The 27,295-nt window shown below is 42.3% G+C and overlaps 1 protein-coding gene, 1 long non-coding RNA gene and 1 pseudogene across 4 annotated transcripts in view; 1 reads left to right on the top strand and 2 right to left on the bottom strand.

Annotated features, from left to right (window-relative positions):
* Positions 1-8,193, bottom strand: part of COLEC12 (collectin subfamily member 12) — a 181,709-nt gene extending 173,516 nt beyond the window's left edge. Inside the window, exon 1 of the mRNA XM_077900205.1 lies at positions 8,051-8,193. Coding sequence (XP_077756331.1) covers positions 8,051-8,057 — 7 coding nt within the window. The 5' untranslated portion in view covers positions 8,058-8,193. The remainder of the gene's footprint in view (positions 1-8,050) is intronic.
* A 5,641-nt stretch (positions 8,194-13,834) lies between these two features.
* LOC144315120 (uncharacterized) lies at positions 13,835-17,611 on the bottom strand. 3 transcript variants are annotated; one of them, XR_013380898.1, is made up of 4 exons: positions 17,536-17,611; positions 16,749-16,869; positions 14,551-14,589; positions 13,835-14,200 (listed from the first exon to the last, which is right to left on the bottom strand). It is a non-coding gene; the product is annotated as an uncharacterized LOC144315120 (long non-coding RNA). The 3 variants fall into 3 exon arrangements; XR_013380900.1 differs by having other exon boundaries at positions 16,749-16,872; positions 17,515-17,606; XR_013380899.1 differs by having other exon boundaries at positions 16,749-16,877; positions 17,493-17,598.
* Positions 17,612-19,926: 2,315 nt separating this feature from the next.
* Positions 19,927-20,058, top strand: LOC144316633 (U4 spliceosomal RNA; annotated as a pseudogene).
* Positions 20,059-27,295: the final 7,237 nt, after the last annotated feature.

Here is a 27,295-nt window from a genome sequence, read left to right as displayed (position 1 = left end):
GTTACAATTAGATTAATGCAATCTGAAATATGAACTCTGATTCAAGATAATGAATCAGGTTGCATTGTCCCTCAAAACAAAAACATCCCTATCTTCAGCCAGGTTGCCCTTTCCTCCTGTGTCCTCTGGCAACATTTATCTGAATCTCAAATAGGACACTTCACATTTTACCTTAGATTAGTTTATGCATAAGCCTTACCGTGCCCACCAGACTGCAAGCTCCTTGAGAACAGGCTATATACATACTAAACATTTAAATATATCTCAATAATATACTAAACTAATATTTGAATATATTTAATATTAAGAATATTTAAATATACTTAAATAACATATTAAATAAAGAACAAATGAAAGCTTAGTTAGGATTTGGTGGCCTAAATAAATAAAATGAAAATATGACATTTTAATGGGTAACCAACACTAGTAATGAAAGACATAATCTCATACAGTTTAAAAAAAAATATATATATATATACACACACATACCTCTGCCCTAATTCTTCTTTAGAGACAAATCTGTTTTATGTTTTCATTCTTTGATATCATGTTTTTACTGGATAAAACTGGACACTGGATTTGAGATACAAATCCTCCAAAATATTAGATCATTTTCAGTAGGCACCTGAATAACGGTGTTCCAGGAAAAGTAGTGCTCTTAGCAAATCAAATGTATTTACAAATATTAAATCCATTTTCTACCACTGTCGTAAATAAGAAAATTGTATGATTTTGCTAGAATTATAAACTCACTATAAACATGGGCCCTGTATTTTTAGTAGGGCTGGGTTTTTTTGTTTTGTTTTGTTTTGTTTTGTTTTGTTTTCTTTTACTACATTACAATGATGACAAGAACACAAAGAGAACAGCTAGAGGTAGACCAATGTGAGCACTGTTTATACAGAGGAGCACAGCTCCTCCTATCCCTGAGGTCAGTTTTAACACATTTGTAATTTGAAAATTACTTTCTTTTCAAAGCTGAACTCTATTCTTCATGGTATATATTGTATCACTCAATTAATTTAAATGGTTCATAACTGGCAATTATATTACTGCCTGGAGGAAGCAGCAGGTTACAATTACACAGTATTAAAATAACTAAAATGAAATGAAAACTAATGAAATGAACACAGTATTAAAATAACGAAAACTAATTCTTGAGTTTTTATTACATACTAGACAGCATTCTAAACAACTGATCTATACTAACCTATTTAATCCTCTAAACAACAAACAAGCAAGCAAAACTGGAATTGGGTAGATGCCATTACTATTCCCCAGTTGACAAATGAGGAAGCCAGGCCCCCCAGGGGAGGTTAGGTAATTTGCATGTGGTTACCAGGCCCTCTGGTTTCACAGCCCATACTCCTGGCCACCACACTAAAATTATCAGGTTCAGCTCGGGGGATCACTATGTATAATTACATTTTATGAAATGTAAAATTAAAGTATGTATTATCAATTATAAAAGTGGACTATTTTGCCTGTGAATAAGTTACATAAATATCATCTAGTTTTTCTAACATTTTATTATTTTTTTAAAGTTTTTTATTTATTTATTCATGAGAGACGCAGAGAGAAAGAGACAGAGAGGCAGAGACACAAGCAGAGGGAGAAGCAGGCGCCATGCAGGAAGCCTGACGCGGGACTCGATCCCGGGTCTCCAGGATCAGGCCTCAGGCCGAAGGCGGTGCTAAACCGCTGAGCCACCCAGGCTGCCCTAACATTTTATATTGTAAGGAAGTGACTTAGGTCCAAAGAAGTGCAAGTACTTCCACAAAACCCAAAGACAAGTTAGGCAGAATGTCAAATGTCCAATCTCTCAAGCTAGTGAATATGACCTCATGTGATACTGATACTGGTTCCCAAACCATTTAGGAAGCATAAAGGAGTCATATTTAATAAATCCAAATCCAATAAAGTTACTCAATTTTAAAAATTTCTCCCACGTGGAAAAACACATTTCCTTTATGTTCTAAAGAGTACTGATTGAATATGCATGATAAATTCAGGGGCTAGCTCTTTGGCAGCTTAATTTGGGACTACTAACTTCTGTTTGCATTACCTTTCACCGCCATATTAATTACAAAGGTCCCTTAAGCAATCAGCAAGATCGCTGCAAGGTCCTGTATTGGTCTGCGCTCTTCAAATATCATTCAATTAAACAGAAATCAAATCACTGCCTGATTGAAAAGTTACTTCCCTTGAGCTTCATTGGTGTGGTTAGAAACTGTTGTCAGCAGTAAAGAGTGAAATATATTCTATGAAGAATGTCTATCTTTCCCTATCCCTTCCTCAAAATGTTTATTCCTACTCCTACTACTACTGTTTTATTTTTATTTTTCTAACTGATCATATACTGTTGGTTATAGTCTATTCTTGAAAATGGCACTTCTGACAATGTTCATTACCTCATGACAAACCTCATGGCAAACCTGTCAGCAAGACTGTAGTGCAGAGGCTGTTTTCAGAGTTGCCAGCTTCAGTAGGCCATTCACATCATTTAATCAGTCATAAGCAAAACCTCCCAAAGATCAACTCTACATACTGCAATGAGCCTGGAATTTTCTTCATCTTTGCAAAAGTTTCTGTCTAGAGAGGCTCCTCTAGTGGCTGGCTGAAAGAGCACATTAATTTCTTCAGATCTCTGATGCCAGGTTATTATAGGTCTGAGTCCAGATGACAGAACCTTCTCTGTGTTGCTCAGTTAGCATCTAGTGGAACTCAGCACACAGTAGGTACATAACAAAGATGGGTTGATTGAATGGAAATACAAAGACTTGGCTAGGAAGGAGTCTAAGCTAGAGGTGTAACATGTGAATTCCAGAGTCAGACTGAGTGTGAACACCAGTTTTGCCAGTGACTAGCTTGGTGTCCTTATAAGTAACTGCACTTCTCTGAGCCTAAGTTTTCCTATTTGTAAAATGGAGAAAATAAGAACAGTTGGCTTGGCAGATGCTCAATAAATGTTAGCTATTATTAGAGAGAAAAATAATAAGTGGTCATATTAAGCGGGCATGAGTCACACCTGAGTAGTTGTTTGTGAGCATAAAGCATGGTTTACAGATCAACTTCAGCCCTGGCATTTATCTTCCAACACATGACCCTGTTCCCTGCCTCCAGGCCATAGACAGGAACTCTGGAATGGCAGAAGATGGAGAGGCCAGAACCAGCCTGGCAAATCTGGCCCATGGTGGGGGGTAGACTCTCTTCACAGATGATTACCTGCCAGACCTAGAATCCTGTCCCCCACCCCCACCTGATTATTCCCACCCTGATTCACCAGCTGAAGTTCCAAAGCACCACAGATACATGCTGCCACAGGAAGGCTGTGCTCTGGGCTTCCTCTCCCAAGACCTCATCCCTCCTGCCCCCCTCCGGGGAGACACGTGTCAGATTTGCCCCGAGAGATTACTCATATGTTGCATTACTCCAGCTGAAATATGCTTTTCTTCTATCATAAAATTTAAATACCTATTTTCCCATCTGAAAATGCATAGTTCGAGGGCCATTTGATTTACTTTGGCATAGGGCAACTGGGTGGCTCAGTCGGTTAAGCATCTGCCTTTGCTTAGGTCATGATCCCAGAGTCCTAGGATTAAGTCTGGCATCTGGCTCCCTGCTCAGCCAGGAATCTGCTTCTCCCTCTGCTCACTGGCACTCTCTCTCTCTCCCCCAAATAAATAAATAAAATCTTCAAAAAATAAATAAAATACTATTTTAAGTGTTAACTCAGAAAATCAGGCACCTAGTTATGCTATTGCTTAAGAGTTATCATCTGGGGGACCCCTGAGTGGCTCAGCAGTTTAGTGCCTGCCTTTGGCCCAGGGCGTGATCCTGGTGTCCCGGGATTGAGTTCCACATTGGGTTCCCCATGAGGAGCCTGCTTCTCCCTCTGCCTGTGTCTCTGCCTCTGTGTGTGTGTGTCTCATGAATAAATAAATAAAATCTTTTAAAAAAAAGTTATCATCTGCCAGCTTTTCCCAGTCACTCCATTATCAGTGGATGAGCTGCAATGTTAAAGGCAGAGGGGAGGGGACATGGGAACAATCTTGGGAAATTGTGGAGACCACAGGAAAGATCTATACTTAGCAATAATTAAACCTCAGATTAAGAATGTTAAGATTCCCCAAACTAATGAAGAAGTCAAAAGCATAATTAGATTGTAAATTTACCTTCCAAAGGAAGGCCAGCCCCAATTCCAATCAGTGAAGGGAAAAAGGCCTCATTTTGTTTCCAGTCCCTTTCATAAAACATGATGCTTTCAATGCAGTCACCCTCACACACTTGTTTATGTGTCACAATTAAGGACAAGAAATCTTAGAGACAGTGGTAAAGCAAGGAGTCCACGAGTCCAGAAAAACAACCAGCAATAGATGTAGACTGCTTACCAGTGCATTTTTAAAGTATTATTGCCAACAGTATTTCAGAAATGTTTATATGCAAGCACATGAAAATAAGCAGCTGAATACTATGTTTTGATGGCACCAATCTCTTCTCTGTGTTAAATTAGAACAGTGGTTTGGACCTCTGTGGTCCTGTGTGCTGATGGTTGTTTTTGGCCATCTCTCAGGCAACAAGTGCTGCTGCTTTAAACCTTACCAATATCCCCAACTTTCAGAACTAGAAATGTGATTTAATAATGGCACACCTAACTCTGGAGGAGTTAGATTCCTTCAGGAAAAAATGTGAATATTTATCCAAAACCATGAGATTTGTGGAGAGGCACAGCTAATTGGAAATTAAAACCAACTTCATGTTTTAATCAGTTTGGAAGGCTGCAAGTATTGCAGCAACAAGGCAAGTAATTCTTTTCTGGAAAATATATAATGATGTCATTATTTTTGTACTTGTGATTCCAGAGAGGGAGGAAATCAGAGACAAATATTTGCTGAATGCAACAGATAGGTGGCGCTGTGTGGCTTATGGCAGATACGGAATTACACTCCAAAAGCCAGGTTTATTACACAGGCCATGATCCAGGTTGAAACATCAGAATTACAAAGTCAAATGGGTACCTTATAAAGGTGTCTGACTCGTGAAGAAGTTAAATTTTTGCTTTGGCAAAAAAATCTTCTGCAACTTCTAGGATGTCCACTAATTTTCTGTTTGTCTAAAGAATGTTTTAAGTTAAGGGCAGCCTGGGTGGTGCAGTTTAGCGCTGCCTTCAGCCCCATGGCGTGATCCTGGAGACCTGGGTTCGAGTCCCACATAAGGCTCCCTGCAAAGAGCATGCTTCTCCCTCTGCCTGTGTTTCTGCCTCAATCAATCTCTCTGTCTCTCTCTGTCTCTCATGAATAGATAAATAAAATCTTGGAAAAAAAAAAAAGAATGTTTTAAGCTAATACTTTAAGCATTTGCAAGGCTTGTCATTGGCCTCTATTATTTAAGGAAATTAAGTTCTAATGAAATGTTGGCTTTCTTAAGCTAAATTAGTTAATTTAGTTAAAGAAAACTTTGGGTTGGTTACCTAATGGCAAATTGTCAAAATAATTCTACTTGGTAAAGGCGGCTTTCCTCTTTGGCTAGAAATATACTCTGTGCTTGGCTTTAGAGGGCTTGTGTCCAATTTCTCAGATCCACCCCCTTCCTGGCTGCTGCACCAACTGTGGGTTACTTGGCCACTCAGTTGTCTAAGATTTATTTACTTTTCTTCTGGTCTACACCGGAAGTTATCATAACTGGTGTCCTAGGTCTTTCCAAGCAACACAGGGAAACTGGCAAAGCTTGTGTTTAGTGCCTACCACAGTCCTGATTGCCAGTTCTTATTTGTTCTAGACTCAGTTTCCACACCTATAATGTAGAGTGAAAATACCTACCTCATAGTGTTGTTGAGAAAATTAACTGTTAGAGTGCTTATACAGGGTATAGCACAGTCGCTGGCACTTAGTAGACACTATAAAATGATTGCTGTCCCCTTCCTTCCCCATTTCACTAACCAGATAAATGCATGTAACTTTATGGCAATAGTTGGTAAGCAAAATTCCTACAGAATATTACCTTTTAAGTGACCTTCAAAGTGTGAGTAGTCTACTCTGGAATTCACCAGTCCCTTACTGCTCCTCCCCCACTGGGACAGAAGGTATGTGGGGCCAGTAGGCAGCGCCTGGATCACAGAAGGTAAGCAATGAGGCTTCTCCAGGGGGTCTGCAAGCTGGTCCAGAATGCAGACTAAATGTCACAAATACACATTTAGGACTTTCAGGCATGTCTTCCATGGCAGATTTGAATTAATACTGAAAAATACCCAAATTGCAATAATGGTCATTTACTCAGTCAAAAAATACAAGGTTTTCAGGGTTCAGGAATCTACACAGGAGCTGATGGAGTGAGCAGGTAGCTTAGCTCTCCAACAATTCAAAAACTACTGGCCTCAGGGCAGCCCGGGGGGCTCAGTGGTTGGTTTAGCTTGGCCTTCAGCTCAGGGCGTGATCCTGGGGACCCGGGAAGGAGTCCCACCACGGGCTCCCTGCAGGGAGTCTGCTTCTCCCTCTGCTGGTGTCTCTGCCTCTCTCTCTCTCCCTCTCTCTCTCTCTCTCTCAGGTCTCTCATGAATAAATAAATAAATAAAACCTTAAAACAAACAAACTACTGGCCTCAGCAATGATCAGCAATGAGAAGACTAACCTCTGGCTAAAATGATGGTACCTGAGCCCCAAAGTAACGTGAGGCATGTGAACTCTTTCCTTTCTGGGAGGATCCTTTCATCAGTGCTAGCCAAGGAAAGTGAGTGCTTCCCAAAATGTAAATGAGAGAAGAGACACTGAGTGGAAAAAGAAGGAACACACACCACTGGGTTTTTGCAATTCCCTAGCCAGGAAAGTGTATCACATCTTTTGTTACTCTTCTGGGGACGGCCACTCTTCACCTGGCCCTGCCTTTCCTAGGGTCTCCTGATGAGGAAACTACTGGAAGGGCAGCTAACTGGTAGGACATTACCACTCCGGATAATTTAGCGACAACTTCCTTTCACAGAAACCCAGGGGCAAAAGTGACTTTCCAAACGCGTGGGGCTCCCGGGGCCCCTCCCTCGGACAGCAGTCCTAGCAAGTCAAAGCGATCGCATGGCATGGTCCCTGGCGGGTGGACATTTGGTCGCCGCGGTCAGATGGCATTTCGCACCCAGCCCCCTCCCTCGAGCCCGGCCCGCGCGGGGTCTGAAACGGGTTATCCTAGCACAAGACTAGAAACTGGAACCTTGTGTAAACACCACTGCAGCCCATCCCTAGACGCTTCCCTTTGATGCCTCTGTTGTAATTATTTATCGCACATGTAAATCAGAATTCTGCTGACCCATCTCCATGTCTGCCCTGCAAAGCCCTTCTCCCGGTGATTCCGCTTAAAGGTGCGGTAACATCGGCCACTTCCCTAAACCGGCCCAGCAGACAGCCAACGCCGTGACCTGTGTCACCTCTGAACACACGTGGGCACACCAGCTCCACGGGCGGGCACGTGCAAGGGACGCGGAACTGAGGGCGGTTCTCTCCACTCGGTGGGTCTGATGGACAAAGATGCCAAGCGCCCTTTCCGGGCCAGCTGAACTCCGCGGGCACCTAACCACTGCCAGATGTGGGGAGGGCGCCCGGAGAACATCCCGAGCCCCGGAGCAAACGCCCGGCCCGCGGCGCGTCGACTTCTCGGACGTGCAAACCGCACCCGCCGGGAGAGGAAGACCCGGGGCGCAGCGGCGAGGGCCGCGGAGCCGAAAACCGGCCGGAGGCAATGAGGATGCCTCCACTCTCCTCGGCATGTTTTTCCAATTAGAAAGTTGGGAACTGGAATCCGTAAACAACGACTGGGGACTCCAAACTACTTTGCGGAGGCACGATGGGGAGGGGACTGCTCGCACGCTCGCGAACCCCGACCACCTCGGTCTCCCGCCAGCCCAGCTCCGCGGCCGGGGGCGCCCCCCGCGTGCACGCACCAACCCCGCCGCGGCCGCCCCGGCCCAGCTCCCGGGGGAAGTTCGCGCAGGCGCGCCCCGCAGCCCCCCCGCGCGCCCCGCAGCCCCGCGCAGCCCGCAGCCCCGCGCAGCCCGCCGCCGCCCTACCTTTCATGGTGACCGAGGAGACGCACCGCCAGCCAGGGAGCTCCGCGCCGCCGAGGAAGTTCGCGCTGAACCGCCGGTCAGTGCGCGCCCATGGCAGCCGCGCCGCGCGCCACCCGTCCGCGCCCCGAGCCTCCGCCGCCGCCGCCGCCCGCCCGCGCTCCCCGCTCCGCGCTCTGTGCCGCGGGGCTGCCGCGCGCGCCGCTCACCCCGGGCGGGAGGCGCCGCTCCCGCCCGCGCCCCTCCCCCTGGCCCGCCGGGGTGCGCGGGCCGCCGCGCCCACGCCCCCTCGCGCCCTCCCGCGCCCGCCCCGCCCTCGGGCCCGCGCTCGCCCCTGCCCGGCGGCTCCCTCGCGCGGCCTCTCCTCCGCGCGCCGTGGCCCGCCCAGGGGGACCCCCTTTCCTCCGCCGACCCACGGCGGAACGAGGTGGGAAGAAAGTGTCTCCCCGGCGGTGTGCGCGAGAGGCGGTGTTGCTGAGCTCGTTCCCAGACCAGACCCCTAACTCCCTGGCGCGTGGGGTGAGGGGGCTGGGGAGCAGCAGGGTCCCGGGGGTGGCGGAGAGTTTGCCTGCCCCAGACGCCTCTGGGGGCCCGGAGGGGTAGGAGATTACACCGAAGCGCGAACCACCTCGGGATTCCAAGTTTCCAGGTGCGCTTGCTGACCCCCCGGAGGAAAAACGCGCCAGAGGCAGCGCGCCCACTGGCACCCAGGGCGAGCTGTCCATAACCCCGGGGTCACCGTGAGAGGCTCTCCCTACAGGACTCGGGGCACGATTGACAACTCTCGAACCTTCAAAAAGACAAAAAGACGGCGCTCAAAAAAATCCGCTACACGCTCCTCCCCTTGGTTGGAAAAGTCACCCTTCCAGCCACCGCGCCTGACATTGATCATGTTGAAGGAGGCTGGACAATGGAGTGGCTTCTCATTAAGTTCCTTTCCTTGTGGCCCATCATGTTGTCCCAGTGGGGGTGTGTTTGTTTGTTTGTTTGTTTTCCTTTTAGAACCCTACACACACACACACACACACACACACACCCCCAAGCAGACCCCATTCACTGCCCTGTTGCTTTAAAACATAAACTAAGTGGTGGAGCTGTGGAGAGGGAGGTGCAGAGAGACTTCTTCCTCAACGATGAAATGAAAGATTACCATGTGCTTTCTAGCACACCAAAACAATTCGGCCTGGGCGGTGGTTGCAGCTTTTCGGATTTCCTCCCCCGAGAATTTGGTAACATGGTGTAAACAACCCATTGATTCTTTCGAAAGAGGGAATTCTGCTCTAGAAAAAGGTAATACAAAAAAAGAAAAATAAAAAGGTAATACATTCTAGAAGTATCTTAGACTTTCCGTTTCAGGAGCCTTCTTCTTTTGAACATCAGGAAGAAACCTGTACGGCTAGCAAAGAAAAAGACAAAAAAAAAAAAAAAAAAAAAACAGCACTTTTTATTTCATTTTAGGGGCTGATTAAACTACAGGATCCCTGGGGACTTGTTCCAGCTCTCACCAAGGTACCTGCCTTATCTTGCAGGGCAAGTGAGGGTTGCTAAAGGAAACCCAGATTATGGATTCTCAGCCATAGAGTAAATCCATAGTTTCTTTGTGTAATATTTTACCCAACTAAGAAATGGAGAGGATTTTGACTCCAATATTTGAATTAAAAATTATTTTAAAAATATAAATTATAGCTATGACACCAAAAACACAGTCAGTAAAAGTGAATATAGATAAATTGGATTTCACTAAAACTTAAAACTTGTGCATCAAAGGACACTATCAACAGTGTGGAAAGACCACCCACAGAAAATATTTGTAAATCATATATCTTGTAAGGGATTAATATTCAGACTATATAAAGAATGCTGCAACTCAACAACAACCAAAAACCCAGTTCAAAAATGGACAAAGGACTCAAATAGAAATTCTCCAAAGATTTACAAATGGTCAATAAACATATGGAAAGATGTTCAACATATAATCATTAGGGACCATGCAAATCAAAACCACAGTGAGTACCACTTCATACCCATTAGGATGACTATTATAAAAAGTAAAAGTTAAAAAAAAAAGCAGAAAACAAGTGTTGGCAAGGATGTGAAGAAATCAGAACCTTGTGCATTGCTAGTAGGAATGTAAAATTATGCAACCACTGTGGCAAACAACATGGGGCTTTCTCAAAAAAAAAAAAAAAGTGAAACAGAATTATCATATGCTCTAACAATACTACTTCTGGATATATGCCCAAAAGAATGGGAAGGAGGGACTCCAAATACATATTTGCATGCCCATGTCCACAGCAGCATTATTCACAACGGCCAAAAGGTAGAAGCCATCAAGGTGTCCATCAACAAATGAACGTTAGTATATACCACATTTTTGGGATCCCTGGGTGGCGCAGCGGTTTGGCGCCTGCCTTTGGCCCAGGGCGCGATCCTGGAGACCCGGGATCGAATCCCACATCAGGCTCCCGGTGCATGGAGCCTGCTTCTCCCTCTGCCTGTGTCTCTGCCTCCCTCTCTCTCTCTGTGTGACTATCATAAATAAATAAAAAATTTTAAAAAAAAAAAAAATATACCACATTTTTTTGGTTTATCCAATGGAGTATTATTCAGCTCTAAAAAAGGAAGGAAATTCTGACATGTGCTATAGTATGAATAAACCTGAAAGCATTATGCTAAGTGAAAAAAAGCCATCACAAAAAGACAAATACCATATGATTCGACTTATATGAGTTGCCTAGAGTAGTCAAATTCATAAAGACAGGAAGTAGAATGGTGGTTGCCAGGGGCTGGGGAGGAAGAGAGAATGGGGAGTTAGTGTTTAATTGTTACAGTTTTAGGTTTGGGAGGTGAAGAGTTCTGGAGATGGATGGTCGTAATGGTTGGGTGATAATGTGAATGCACTTAATGCCACTGAACTGCACACTTAAAAATGGTTAGGATAGTAAGTTTTATGTACATTATATTATACCTTTTCTATTTTGTTGGAATAATTTCTAACAGACAAAAACAGTGAGGTAAAAACAAACAAACAAAAAAATCCCAAAACCCAAACCCTATGATGTTAATTATAATGAGTCAGACTCACAGACCTGCTGATGAGAAAGCAGGCTTGGCAGTTCTTTAGAAGCCAGTTTTCAGGGGGGCTCCTAGATGATCACCTCCTTCAGCACAGAGTGGATGGAGCCCCTTGGGTATGTCCCACAGGTCCCCTGCCTGCCACCTCCCCTGAGTCCCACTCTGGAAGATTCAAGGGATGAAGGTTGTGGACACATGGAGATTGTCAGCTGACCAGGATTTCTTTGGTGAAGATCTGTGAGAGACGTTGAGGACCGAACTGGGGATCAGAGAGGAGAAAGGAAGGGTAAAGGAGAGGAGGGAGGATGGTGTGGTTGGGAGGGACTCAATCATACCAGTGAAGATGCTTTGAACTCCTTAGCAGAAATGGGCTGCACGGCCTCCAGGTCAGTCTCAGGCCTCCTCACCTCCAGCAGCAGCAGCATCTGGTGTCCTGCATTCACATTATAAACCTGGGGAAAGCATCATAGCATTTAACTCTCAGCCCAACTCAAGTTAACATTTAACTTGTGCTAAGTATCTCCTTTTTACTAATGACAAAGCCCTATCACACTTGCCTTCTCCCCTTCCCTTAGCCCTATGTTCTCACCAAGCTCTGCTTCTACCTTCAGAACATATCTCACATTTCTCCCCTTCTTTACATCTCCCCGGTAAAAACCACGATACCGATCTGAAATTCATCCAGAACCCTCCATGTGGCCTCCCCACCCCACCCCCAACATGCAGCAGCCAGAGAGGCAAGGAAGAAGAGAGAGGGGAAACTCTAGGTTCCCCCAGTTTAGTACCTTTAGAAAGTTTTCAGGCCTTTATATGCGAGCGGAAAAACCAGGCTGAGCCTGATGGGCTCCTTGAGTGAAGGAGAAGCTGAGAGGGTTGGGAGACCAAGGCAGACCAGAGCCCTGGAGGGGAGAGAGTTGCAGTCAGTTTGTGCTGCAATACCTTGATCTCTGACCATCTCTACTTTCCTCTCTGGGCAGCCAGTAGCTTCTGGCAACCATCAAGGCTACCACCACCTCTCATTTGCCCACTATTCCTCTTCTCTCCTTATGCAGCTCCTTTTGTTCCATTTCAGCCAAGCTATTCAGTGTGTCCCCACACTCGTATGCTTATTTCACCTATGAGGCTCTGAGCCTCGCATTCCACCACTGAAAATATCCTCCTTTTCTCCGTTGTATCAGTACATTTCTTTATGTCTGCTTTAAAAACACAACTCTACATTTAGAAATGGGTCCCTTCAGCCAGCAAGGAAGTTTACATGATTACTAATAATGGTCATGGTGCTACACACTGCAGAGAATGCAAATTAGGACCAGACAGTCCCCCAACCAGGAGTCTGGTAGGTGAGACAGGGCATTCCAGAAAGGATCCACAGTAGAGACAGAAAGTGGGAGATGGCCAATGTCATGAGAGATATAAATAAAAGGCCACAGAAGGAAAAAAGGTGATGATTCCTGACTAAGACAGCATGGAAAACTGGGTATTAAAGATTTTAGCTGAGATTCAAATGAGCATGAAAAATGCTCCTACTGGTCTGGAGACAACAATGGCATCTGGGAGCCACCTATATCAGAATCACTCAGTGGTGTTTTTATAAAGTAGAGATGGTTGGACTTCACCTCAGACTCCTGAATCGGAATATTTCATGAAGAGTCTTGGGGTAATTCCATTTTCTAGCACTCCCCAGCTGATTTTTGTGCTCCCTGAACTTGGAGGATTCATCACAGTAGACTGAGCTTCTTCAGAGAAAGACCATGTCTTCTTCATCTTTGTTAACAACAGCTTCTAGCAATTAGCAATCAAGTGAAAGAGTGAATAAATGAAAAGGGGATTAGTAATGGAAGAAGGCGCCCCAAAAATCCAGAGCAGGGAAAGCAAAATGTATGGAACATCTGTTAGGATAGCCTCTGTGAAGAATACTTGCTCTGAAAACCAAGCCTTTGAGTATGACAGGAGAATAAGCTTCTTTTTTGAGAAGAATATTGACTTCTATAGTTTGGTCTTCTGAGTCACTTCATATACTCTACCATACTTCTAGACCAGCCAGTGTGCTGTTGAGCAAGTCCACTAAAACACTGGGATCCCATAAAGAAACTAGTAGTGGTATATGGACACCAGGTGCTCTGTCTCCATCCTCTGAAATGTGATTATCCTTGAGATCTCCATGAAAATTTTTGGATAAAAAAATAGCTAATAGGTCTTTAGAAGCTTAGATTTCTGTCAGTTAGTGTTTCTGTTTCTTTGGTTTTTAAACAGCATTTTGAAAGAGGGTTCTGAGAGCTGCTTATCCTATTTGTCCAAAAAACAACTATTTTATTCCATTTGATGTTTCACAGCTCAAAGGATCAGTCTGAAATTGTTCCTCTAGCTCACTACAAACCACTGTGATTCTCAGGATGGTACTGGAGCTTCTTTATAAGTTCAGTGAAGAGACAAGGGCCCAAGAAAACCGAAATGTGGCTCTTGAGTTTCAGTTTGGAGACCAGGGTGCATCTTGAGGTAAACAGCAATCCCCCATCATGATCTGAGAGATAGCAGGTGGATGACCAGTAGCTCTGTTCCAACTCCAAAATTTCGAAGATGGCTCTCCTACCATGTTTCAGACATATTACACCTGGATATTTCAGTAAATCTATGTAAAAAAATAAAATAAGTGTTTCTTTTTGCTTTTTTTTTTTAATTTTTTATTTATTTATGATAGTCACACACAGAGAGAGAGAGAGGCAGAGACATAGGCAGAGGGAAAAGCAGGCTCCATGCACCGGGAGCCCGACATGGGATTCGATCCCGGGTCTCCAGGATCATGCCCTGGGCCAAAGGCAGGTGCTAAACCGCTGCGCCACCCAGGGATCCCTCTTTTTGCTTTTAATGCATGTCTTTGCAGTGACATACATGGGAGGGATTTACTTTGGTTTCATCTGTCATTTGGCTTTGTCATTCATTTCCTCTGAAGATGAAATGTGTCGACGTGAACCACTGGTAACCATCTGGTAACCAGTGGAATTGGATTCCAAGGCAGGTTCTGTGAGAGGTATCTGATTGAGGGCAGGCCTTTGATTTTTCTAGGTCGAAGAATTCTCACTGTAAAATGACAGATTTTAGACTAAGTCATTTCATGGTCCTTTTTGGCTCAAAAACTCTAATATTAAATTCATATAAACACTATTGAATACAGAATAAACACACAGAAAATGTGAAAATTGGAAATTTAGATGCATTTTTGGATACATTTATTTGAGATATATATACATATATATATCTTCAAAATATGTCTGAATTTCCAACTTTCATATTGATCAGCTATAAATATATATATATATATATATCAGTGATCATATATACACACACACAAATACACACACATTTGTAGCTGATCACTTTTGAAAATATGTAGGATTACCTCAGAGGTACATCTTTGCCCATATACTCACGCTGATGTTCCCAGTGCATAGTCAGCATTCAGTAAATGTCTGTTGAATGAATAAATGAATGAGTATCCAAAGGCAACTGAAACATTCAAAAGCTAGAGGAGCTAATTTATCTGTTCATCAATTTTCACCTAACTTTAAAGTGAGCCCCTTCTGGGGCAATTTCTGGGTGTCTCAGTCGGTTGGGCATCTGCCTTTAGCTCAGGTCATGATCTCAGGGTCCCAGAATCAAGCCCCACATCAGGGTCCCTACTCAGCGGGGAGCCTGCTTCTCCCTCTCCCTCTGAGCACTGCCCTACTTGTGTGCTTTCTCTCTCACTTAAATAAATAAAATATCTTTTAAAAATAAAAATAAAGTGAGCCCCTTCTTTAGAGTGATAGCAAGAGCCATAGCTGACATTATGCAGTGCTTTCTGTATTCTGGGCTTATGCTTAGCCCTTCATACATATTACTATATCTTATTTATCAGATTCAGAAAATACTTGACACTTTAGGGAAATCACTTAATTTGAATATCAATTTCCTCCTATAAGAAGTGAGGACAGAATCTTCCTTGCAATATATTGTGAGGAATTAGAGATAATGTTTTAAAATACTTCATATGGGGTGCCTGGGTGGTTCAGGTAAGCATCTGACTCTTGCTTGACTCAGGTCATGATTTCAGGGTCCTGAGATGGAGCCCTGAATCCAATTCTGCACTGGGCATGGATCTTGCTTGGGATACTCTATCTCTCTCTCTCCATCTTCCTCTTCCCACTCCCCCCAAAAATAAATAAAATAAAATACTTCACATATTTCCCGTCACTTAGGAGAAAGTTATCGAATTGTGGTAATTTTCCTTGTAATTAACTTATTTATTATCTCCTATTTTGCTTTTTAACGTAAAACATAAGACCATTTGAACAAAGGCAAAATAATAACAATTTGGCTGGGTAGAGAAGAGCCTAGTAAAATTAATTTTAAATCTGAATGATGGAATATCTTTAAAGAGACAGTTTTATTTTTAAGAGCAAACAAGTACAAAAATAGTAGAAATCCTAAAGAGAAATACCTTAAGGGATAGATTAAATTGTTTATAATTCATACGTACATTGTTACTAAGTATGGTCTGCTCAAGATATTTGAACATAATTTGTTCTCTAAAGTAATTTAAACATTAACTTTGTGAATATTGTTTATACTATAATTTGATTAATAATAGTGAAAAGGTAAACTTGTGCTAAGCTTTTGTCAAAATTGTTACAAATTCCAAATAAGTATATCAAGATTGGTGAAGTTTCACAGTATGGTCTTATTCCTATGTGGTATCATCTGTTGATATTATAGTCTTTCAAGGTTGGCAAAATTTTATTTTATTCCTTCTTAAAATAACTAGCCATTTTCATTGGAATTTTTAACTGTACTACATTTTACACTACATTTTTTTATTCAAGATTAAAATCCAATCATTCTTTTCATTTTGGTTACGTATATCTTTCATTGAAGCAATCCATTATACATTGAATGTACATTTTTCTTTATCCTGAATGTATTTTCTTAGCACATAAGAATAGTACATATCAATATTCTAAAAGATTTACTTGAAGAGGACCAGAGGTGCAAATAACTTAAAAGATCTTTTATTTGCAAAGACTTTTTGCTGAATTGGGAAAGTGTTCTTTGTTCATTGCTCCTATGGGGTAGTGAATTCTTGGATAGCCCATTAAGTTGATCTGCTCTATAGACAGTAAGAGTTGTGGATTTCCAATCACACACGATTGAAATATTTAGTATCCATATAGTAGAAGCTCAAGTCCAGAAGGGTTCCACAACTTTTCTGAGTCCAAGACAATGGAGAATAAGGTTCCATTCAGGTTCCTATTGAATGTGTTCAAAATGAGCACATCTCAAGTTGAATATGATTTCCCAAAAACTGTAGTTTCACTGAAAGAAAAACTGAAGACAGAAAAGAAAGAATAGGAATTGTATAACCAAACCTACAATGCTGCAAGAACATGGGAATGTGGACAGCTTAAAGATAATTCTTTCCTTTTACTTAATATCTTCTATAGAGAAAGGACAGCTCATGAAATGTTTATAAATTTTTATAAAATCCTAGAATCCTAGATTTTAATGTGCTGTCAGGAAAATACCCACAGGTCAGACCCCAGGGTCCTGGTCCCAGCACAGATTATAGCTAATACTGCTGGGGCCTCCCTACCTCTCAGTGTCCTTGCGCCTGCTCTGGGCAGCCCACTTCCACATTTTGTAAGCGGCTTCTCATGATCTTCTCAAGGACCCTGCTTGACGCCCACCTCCTCATCCTTAGTAGGTGACCTCATCTCCTTCTCTATGGAAAATCAGAGGTTATCTGGCAGGAATCCCCTCAAGTTCCTATGCTCTCCCCTACTCCTACCCCTTTACAACTTATCTTTCCTGGCACCTGGCCTCACACTTCCCCTAATTATCATAGGAAGAGGCATCTTATCTGGCATGCAGGGCTCCCCTCCCAGCTGCGTTCTCAAACCACACCTCTCCCTGCTGTCATTCCCTATCCTCATCTATTACTTCTCTTTCTTTCTCTCCCCCTGTAGATTCTTCTCTTACTTCCTAAACTCTTCTTTCCCTGACAGCCAAGCCCCTGAAGTCATTTACACTTGCAGTGTCAGCTTCTAGGACCTGTTCCCTCTTCAAACATTGGCCACATGTCGGCTGCCACACGGTGGCGCTGGCCCTGCTATAACAGAGGTCTTTCAACCCATTCAAATGGCCAACTGCAGTGGGCACTTTGCACTCCATCCTTAATTCATTTAACTTCCCTTCTGTTGATGATCCTTGAACCTTCCTTTTCCCTCTGATAGTTGTCAACATGTCCCTGATTCTCCTACTAAGTCTACCACTCTACTCTGTGTGTCTCCTCCTTATCTACCTTACTTCAAAACAAGGATACTCCTAAGGATCCTACCATCTGTTCTGCCCTCAAGGACTCAATAACTGTTTCAGATGACCGCTTTTCCTGCCTGGACTTTTCTGCATTCCAGACATGAAGGTCTGATTGCTTACCAGGTATTTCAAAACCTTTCCCTTTCATGTAGAATTCCAAATTTACTGTAATGAAATTCATCATAATCACTTGTAGAATTTTCTAAAAGCATTCCTGGAATATAATTATATGTTCACACTCTACTCTGGCCTTGTAGTGGGTGGAATATACTTCCCTGTCGCTTGATCTTGGGCTTGTCCATTTTGGCCATATTTGAGGTAACTTAAAATGTACCCTCCTGCTCTCTGATTATCTGTTATGAGAGGAACATGACCCAGATATCTGCTGTCCCTCAGCCTGGACCCCCAAATGGGAAATGTGAAACCAACCACATGCCCCAGAACAGGGCCTGAAGATTCAACAAGACTTGATTCTGGATATAGGGCCCAGGGGGTCTGCATGAAGGCTTCTGAAATTTATTACATTTATTACACAGGTAGCAATTAGTACAGAGGAGAACAATAAAAATAAACCCAAACTCTCCCATTCAAGATAAGTCTGTAAACCAATACTTTCAAAACAAGTGAAAAAACAAATGTAATAAAGTATAAGGTGTTAGCGACTATTGCTACAACAACAATGTTGTGCAACAAAACTCAGTAACTTAAAGCCATAGCCATTTATTCTCAAGTATGTGGAGTTGCTGGCAGGCTACTACTTGGCTGGGTTTGGCTAAACTCTAGGCTCTAGGAATCAGCTTCTGGGTTCCAGGTTCCATGTTAGTTTCAGGTCTGGTCCATGTGTCTCATCCCTCTGGACCAAATACTACCTACCTGCATGAGTCTCGAGTGGCAAAGTAGTTGGACCTATTCTCAGTTTCCATTCATGTAGGAGTTAAAACCAGCCCCTGGTTTCTAAGAGTGAGCCAGGCTCACATTTTCTATCTTGCCTCCGTTTTTTTAGTCCTTATTACCCCATAAGACATAAACTCCACGTCCACCTGTTTCCAGACCCTGAGCCTAGTAGACCACAGCTTCATCCTGCTTATCATTTTATATTTCTCTTCTAAATCTGGTCCAATGTTGTATTTATCTTACTTTTGAGATAGCAGTGACTTTCAAGTTTCTCTAGGTGTATTTTTCCCATCACAGCTCTGTTTGGCGTGGGGAGAAGGTGCTTGGAAACATGAACTCACAATGTTATCTTGACCAGAATTTTCCTGGACATTTCTACTTGCATGTTCACCAAGCACTTATACCTCATATATTCAAAACAGATTCCATTCACCACTTTCTCATAAAACTACCATTTTCTGTACTCCCACTTAAAATTAATATTACACCATCCACTCGTTTGCTGAAGTCAGAACTCTTAGTCATTCTTTTCCTCTCACTTTCTGTATCTGCTTCCAATCTGACTACCAACTCCTCTGCATGCCAACCCTCAATCCCATTGGTGAAGTCAGCTCACTAAGCTCTATTACTCCATAGCTTGAGGATAAAGTCCAGACTTGTAGCACAGCACAGTGGAAAGCACAGGCCTGATTCCCTCTGAGCCTCAGCTCCAGCTACTTATCTACTCTCAGTTCCTTGACTCTGGCAACTCTTTCTGGCTCTACGTTTCTTTTCATGTCCTTTGCAATGACAGAAATTCCTTTTCCTGGACTACCAGCCCAAGTCATGCATCCTTCTTTCCCTCTTCCTTCCCCCTGCTCTGCTCATCTGGTGAATCTTCAAGACTCAAGAACTTCCTGTTCTGAAAATAACTTCCACAAACCCCTCACCCCCAGAGTTGACTTATCCTTTGTACCTTCCAGGAATCTGATGTTACACCTCTATTACAGAACCTACCACACTAATCGGCATGTGTTTGCATACATTTGTTTTCCCAAGGAGGTTATAACCTTCTCGAGAGCAGCTATTTTATTTTTCAATATCTAACACCAAATCTGACATAGAGCATGCACCCAACAAACGCTTTTTGAAGCCTTAGGATTAAACACAGGTGAGCCTTTTTTCCACCAGGTCTTCTGTTTTCTCATTAGCAGTTGAGGAAATAGACTGCATGACCTCTAAGAGTTCTTTGAGGCTCATCATACTGCCATTGGGATGCCTTGAATGTACATTTTAAATATAATTCACATGAAAATTACTATTTATAGGTAGCATCAGTAAATCTTTGATGTTTCAGGCCTCAAAAGATGATGGCAGTGAAATTGATGGTTGCTTTAATAAATGCTTCTAGTTTATCCTGGGTTTGGGAGGATTTTTTTTTTTGATGTTATTGTTTTAGACTAAAAGCAAAATGTAAAGGAAGGCTGTCAGATAAAAGGTACTCTACTCCAAGTGTATATTGTACACAATTACTTTTGATTCGTTAATATAGTATTTATATTTTTATTTAAAGTATTTGATCACGCTTTGTGCAGTGGCAGTATTGTAGCCAATGAGGTTTATTCGAGGTGTGATAATTGCTAATTGAAAACTTTTCCTAAAGTATTTGATCATCATTTTGTTTCGATGGGAATCTCTTATTTGCAATTGTTTGGATTTTATGTTATTGTTTTAAGGATTTAAAAATCTATTCAAAGGACAGCTTAGCTAATGTGATATAACTGAAACAATTTGGAAATCAGAAATTTCATTTTAATCTCTGCCTGGCTTGGCTACCCCAAACTTTTCAGGTCCCTGTTGAAAATTTCAAGCACCTGTACATGGCATGAAATTCACTAAGTGAACTAAAAGTTTGGTTTAAGTCACACATGACCAAAAAATTTGCCATTCATTATTTTATCAATTCAGCAAATATTCATGCAGTGTCTATTAGGAATCAAGCACTGGAAACATAACGGTGACACAATAGGGTGGTTTCTATCCTCAAGGATCTTAGCATTTATTGGGGGAAAGGAGCAATTATATAAGCACAAAAAATATGATGTGTAGTACTGATGAATTAAGAAGCTTTCCAGTGGGGATCTCTGGGTGGCTCAGCGGTTTGGCGCCTGCCTTTGGCCCAGAGCGCGATCCTGGAGTCCTGGGATCGGGTCCCGCGTGGGGCTCCCGGCATGGGGCCTGCTTCTCCCTCCTCCTATGTCTCTGCCTCTCTCTCTCTCTGTCTATCATAAATAAATAAATCTTAAAAAAAGAAGAAGAAGAAGCTTTTCAGTGCATGTAACAAAACCTAACCCCAACTGGATTAACAACAAAGGAAACTTATTTTTAAAGATTTATTGATTTATTTGAGACAAAGAGAGTGTGCACATGAGTACAAGGAGAGGGAAGGGCAGAGAAACAGGGAATCTCAAGGAGACTTCGGCTGGGCATGGAGCCTGACTTGGGGCTTGATCTCTGACCCCTGAGATCATGACCTGAGCTGAAATCAAGAGTTGGACATTTAACCAAGTGAGCCATGGAGGCCTGAACAACAGAAGAAATTTATATATACCTGTGCCCTCAGAGATAGGCTGGCTTCAGCAAAGCTTGATCCAGGCCGCTCAAAGCATATGATCAGACCCAGCACTTCTTTCTCTTCATTCCTCTGCACTGCATCCATGATATGAGCTCCTTTGTCATGAGAACTCTCTTATGATTCCAAGATGGCTGCAAGTAACTCTGGAAGCTACAGGCTACATCATTAACTACTGTGGGAAAGAAGGATGTGTCCCAGCATTCTCTACATTTGAACAAAAGTCTCAAGATTTCTCCAGATTGGATCAGCCTGGCACCTGGGCCTACACTGAACCAATCACTATGAGCAACTGAAGGGGATGTGTTTTCTGGGTGAGCCTTATCACGTGCTTCACCCCCGGGGGCCAGGGATGTAGACTGTGTTGTTCGATTGAGACAGAAGGTTGCAAGGGAAGAGGAGATAGGTGCCGGGCAGGCACTACAAGTGCTGTGATAGAAAACGTATAGAGTGCTTTGGGAGGCAAGATAGCATAGTAGTTACAAACAAGGGCTCTGATGTTGCCTTTGTTTGAATGCCAGTTCTGGCAACTTACTTTCCTGCCCTATACTCAGCTTTCTCAAGTACGCAATAGAGATGACAATAGTAACTTATGACTCAGGATAGTTTGAGGAATGAATCAGATACTGAATGTAAAGAGCCGAAGACAGTCCATGGCACTCTAAGCAGCTACTATTTTTGTATGAAAGACACCTGCATCAGTCTGTAGGAGTTAGGGAAGGCTTCCAGGAGGAAGCAACGTTGATAATAACTCCTAAAGGAAAAGGAAAAGTCATCTAAGGAAAAAGGAGGATCGGTTTTTAAGAGAGAGTATACTGGCCCATCAATTTTTGGCCATAAATGGAACTTGTACAAACTCAGAAGAAAGAGTTTCTCATGTCTCATTTTCTACATGAAATGTATAATGATTTTACCAGACGTCTAATTTCTATAATGAACAGAGAGGACTAGCTTTTGAGAAGGGGAGCAATGTGGAAATCTAGCTTAATGATAAGAAATTTGGAAATAGTTTGTGCAAATTACTTTGGAATTTGGCTTTTTAAAATGGTAAGCGTATATGAAAAAGCTCTTGAGGATTTGATTTACCAAACATCCAACTGTTTGGTATGTTTATAGCAATAGGGGATTAGAAAAGAAAGGGAAGGAAGGAGTTTCACAGTCAACTCTTCCTAGACCTCCGAAGCTAGTGAGAGGTTGGATCTAAGACACACAAGACCCAGCTTGGAGAATCTGTGATTTATTAATCAAGAGTCAGAGAAGCACAAAGTAACTACAAAGCAAATTTACAGAAAGGAAATAAGACATCTTCCAGGGAAAAAGAAACCACAAACCATTGATCATGCAGGTCAGGGAGAACAGCCTGGCCTTCATCAACTCCATTCTTTCCCATATTCAGACCCTTCCTAAATTGTATCTACAGTTACCAGCAGCAAGCTACAGAAGGCAGCCAGAATTCATAAACCCTCACTTAGTCACTTCTTTAGACAAGGCACTCTGTTAAATATGGGAAATTCAAAGATATATCAAACAGATACCCTTCTAGGCACTTGCCTTCTGGGAATAAGGATAGCTAGCTAACATTTATTGATCACATAACTCAGCCATCTGCTGTTCTGTGACTACAGATAAGGAAACTGATTCCCTGGAAAGGTAAGTAGCATGCTCAGGGTCCCACATGTGATCAGGGCCAGAACCAGGACTCAAACTCATGGCTGTCTGACTTTGGAAGTTTGCTCTTAACCCTGTTTGTGTTATCTGAGACACAGGACTCACTTTGGAGTTTACAAGAAGCAGGTGCAACATGTCCATAGGCAGAGGTTCTCTAGGGGAAATGGCCAGGTTGGGGAAATGATGGAGACGGATGAATACCAGGTGGCTGGTGTGGGTTGCCAAATGGGTTATTTTGAACACTTTCCCTCTGCTCTCAAAGGTGATTGAGATCTGTTTAATTCTTTGTGGTGAATACCCTGATTTTCTCTTTCCAAATAATAGTATTGAAAATTGTGCTGCTCAATAGGAGTGCTTTATGGGTTTTTATAGATGCACTGATTTTTTTCTGACAATAAAATCTAAATTCTAATTGCTTTTATCGTTAGCCCTGAATGAAATTGTAGTTATATACTAGCTATAAAACTATAAGCTTAATATAGAGAATTATACTCTAAGTTTCATTAAGTAATATGCATTATTTCCAATTTTAACTTATATCCCAAAAGAGAATGTTTAAATGAGCCCATGTGTATTGGGACCCTGACTGACTTAGTAGAGCATGTGACTCTTGATCTCTGGGTTGTGAGTTCGAGCCCTGCATTGGGTGTAGGGATTACTTAAAAATAAAATCCTTAAAAAAAACATAAAAGAACCTGTGTGTATGAGAGAGAGGGAGTGAGGGAGGGAGAGACAGACTTTCTCACTAGAATGTTTTTAAGCCTGAAAAATTTTCTGATTATCTTGAGCACAAAACAGTCCTTTCTCTCTCTTAATTTCCTTATTCATATTTTTATGAATTAGTAAAATTTGTTGTTGCTAAAAACCATTTGATACATTTTCAACCACTTCAACAGTATTTTATAATCTTCTTGATAAGGCAAAATTACACTGATTCTTAGGGAAGCATGCCAACCAAGAACTATCTCAAGAATGTGTAAATAATCTGATTTCTTCACCTCCTTTATTTTTTTGCATATTTTTATTGGAGTTCGATTTGCCAACACATAGTATAACACCCAGTGCTCATCCCATCAAGTGCCCCCTCAGTGCCCGTCACCCAGTCACCCCATCCCCCGCCCACATCCCCTTCCACTACCCCTTGTTCGTTTCCCAGAGTTAGGAGTCTTTCATGTTCTGTCTCCCTCTCTGATTTTTCCCACTCATTTTCTCTCCTTTCCCCTATAATCCCTTTCACTATTTTTTATATTCCCCGAATGAATGAAATCATATAATGTTTGACCTTCTCTGACTGACTTACTTCACTGAGCATAATACCCTCCAGTTCCATCCACGTTGAAGCAAATGGTGGGTATTCGTCGTTTCTAATGGCTGAGTAATATTCCATTGTATATATAGACCATATCTTCTTTATCCATTCGTCTCTCAATGGACACCGAGGCTCCTTCCACAGTTTGGCTATTATGGACATTGCTGCTGTGAACGTTGGGGTGCAGGTGTCTTGGTTTTTCACTGCATCTGTATCTTTGGGGTAAATCCCCAGTAGTGCAATTGCTGGGTCATAGGGCAGATCTATTTTTAACTCTTTGAGGAAGCTCCACACAGTTTTCCAGAGTGACTGTACAAGTTCACATTCCCACCAACAGTGCAAGTGGGTTCCCCTTTCTCCACATCCTCTCCAACATTTGTTGTTTCCTGCCTTGTTAATTTTCACCATTCTCACTGGTGTGATTCACCATTCTCACTGGTAGCTCATTGTGGTTTTCATTTGTATTTCCCTGATGGCAAGTGATGCGGGGCATTTTCTCATGTGCTTGTTGGCCATGTCTATGTCTTCCTCTGTGAGATTTCTGTTCATGTCTTTTGCCCATTTCATGATTGGATTGTTTGTTTCTTGGCCATTGAGTTTAATAAGTTCTTTATAGATCTTAGATACTAGCCCTTTATCTGATAGGTCATTTGCAAATATCTTCTCCCATTCTATAGGTTGTCTTTGAGTTTTGTTGACTGTATCTTTTGCTGTGCAGAAGCTTTTTATCTTGATAAAGTCCCAATAGTTCATTTTTGCTTTTGTTTCCCTTGCCTTCATAGATGTATCTTGCAAGAAGTTGCTGTGGCCAAGTTCAAAAAGGGTGTTGCCTGTGTTCTAGGATTTTGTTGGATTCTTGTCTCACATTTAGATCTTTCATCCATTTTGAGTTTATCTTTGTGTCTGGTGTAAGAGAATGATCTAATTTCATTCTTCTGCATGTGGCTATCCAATTTTCCCAGCACCATTTATTGAAGAGACTGTCCTTTTTCCAGTGGATAGTCTTTCCTGCTTTGTTGAAAATTAGTTGACCATAGAGTTGAGGACCCATTTCTGGGTTCTCTATTCTGTTCCATTGATCTACGTGTCTGTTTTTGTGCCAGTACCACACTATCTTGATGATCAAAGCTTTGTATTACAACTTGAAATCCGGTATTGTGATGCCCCCCAGGTCTGGCTTTCTTTTTCAATATTCCCCTGGCTATTTGGGGTCTTTTCTGATTCCACACAAATCTTAAGATTATTTGTTCCAACTCTCTGAAGAAAGTCCATGGTATTTTGGGATCCCTGGGTGGCGCAGCGGTTTGGCGCCTGCCTTTGGCCCAGGGCGCGATCCTGGAGACCCGGGATCGAATCCCACGTCGGGCTCCCGGTGCATGGAGCCTGCTTCTCCCTCTGCCTGTGTCTCTGCCTCTCTCTCTCTCTGTGACTATCATGAATAAATAAATAAAATCTTTAAAAAAAAAAAAAAAAAAGAAAGTCCATGGTATTTTGATAGGGATTGCATTGAACGTCTTCACCTCCTTTAAAAAATAAAGATTCATTTAGTTGAAATCCCCTCTGGCAACTGTTTATTCAGTTTCTAGATCTTCCATTACAGCAAATTGATCTCTTTGGTTGTTCATAGCACATGGAGGTGGATCACAATTTTGTGAGTGTTCTGAGCACTTATAGAGATTACAGGGTGGTGCTGTCAAAACAATTAAAGTCCAATGACTAGTGGGGCACATGGGTGGGTTTAGTTGGTTGAATGACTCTTGACTTTGGCTCAGGTCATGATCTCAGGGTTGTGAGATCAAGCCCCTCATCAGTCTCTGAGCTCAGCAGGGAGTCTGCTTGTGATTCTCTCTCCTTCTCCCTCTGCCCCTACCCCCCCAAAAATTTTTTAAAATAAGTCTTTAAAAAAAAGTATAACAACTAGTATCTCACTATTCTATTGGCTATCTCTCCACAAATTTGCTATTTGAATAAAAAATTACTTATTGACCAGGTCTTGCCTTCCAATATGGTCAGGAAGCAAATCCTTCACATATAAACATATCTTTCTTTGGTATTGGACTAACAGTAAAATATGTGCCTTACTATAACAAGGTATACATTATGGACCCTTGGCTGAAGAAAACAATATACAGTAAACATGGATCGAAAGTTGGTGGCCCAGGGATCCCTGGGTGGCTCAGTGGATTAGCGCCTGCCTTTGGCCCAGGGTGTGATCCTGGAGTCCTGGGATCAAGTCCCGGGTCAGGCTCCTGGCATGGAGCCTGCTTCTCCCTCTGCCTGTGTCTCTACCTCTCTCTCTCTCTCTCTCTCTCTCTCTCTCTCTGTGTCTATCATGAATAAATAAATAAAATCTTTAAAAAAAAAAGTTGGTGGCCCATCTAGGAAGGGCTTGTAGCACAACTGTGTCACAGAATAGCTGCTTGGTATCACTAGCTGAAGGGTCACAGCATGAGCTTTGGACTCACAAATGCCTGAATTTAAATTTCAGTTATGACACAGTGATCAGCTAAGGGACATTGACCAAGTTGTTTAACCTCTCTAAGAATCTCACATTCCGGGATCCCTGGGTGGCGCAGCGGTTTGGCGCCTGCCTTTGGCCCGGGGCGCGATCCTGGAGACCCAATCCCATGTCCGGCTCCCGGTGCATGGGGCCTGCTTCTCCCTCTGCCTGTGTCTCTGCCTCTCTCTCTCTGTGTGACTATCATAAATAAATAAAAAAATTAAAAAAAAAAAAAAGAATCTCACATTCCTCCGATGTAAAACCAGGGTGATAATATGTCCTTATAGAAGTATCATGAGGGTTAAATGAGATAATACATGTAAAGTATTTAAAACATAGCAATTTCTCACTAACTACCAGTTACTATCAATTATCAGTTTTTTAGATACTTTTCAAAGTCCCTCATTTTTGTGATTAATTGAACTGCCTGTATCTACAACGTTGGCTAATTCATCTTTTCAACAAATGGTGTTAGGAAACTGGACAGCTACATGCAAAAGAATGAAACTGGACCATTCTTACACCATACACAAAAATAAACTCAAAATGGATTAAGGACCAAAATGTGAGACCTGAAACCATAAAAATCCTGGATGAGAGCACAGGCAGTAATTTCTCTGACATCAGCCATAACAATATTTTTCTAGATATGTCTCCTGAGGCAAGAGAAACAAAAGCAAAAACAAACTATTGGGACTACATCAAAATAAAAAGGCCTGCACAGCAAAGGAAACAATCAACAAAGCTAAAAGGCAACTTAGTGCATGCGATAAGATACTTGCGAATGACCTACCTGATAAAAAGGGTTAGTATCTAAAATATAGAAAAAAACTTATACAACTC

Source organism: Canis aureus, chromosome 6 (genome assembly GCF_053574225.1).
Source record: "Canis aureus isolate CA01 chromosome 6, VMU_Caureus_v.1.0, whole genome shotgun sequence".
NCBI lineage: Eukaryota > Metazoa > Chordata > Mammalia > Carnivora > Canidae > Canis > Canis aureus.
Note: the sequence above shows the minus strand (reverse complement) of the source record. Positions and strands in the feature narration are given on the sequence as shown.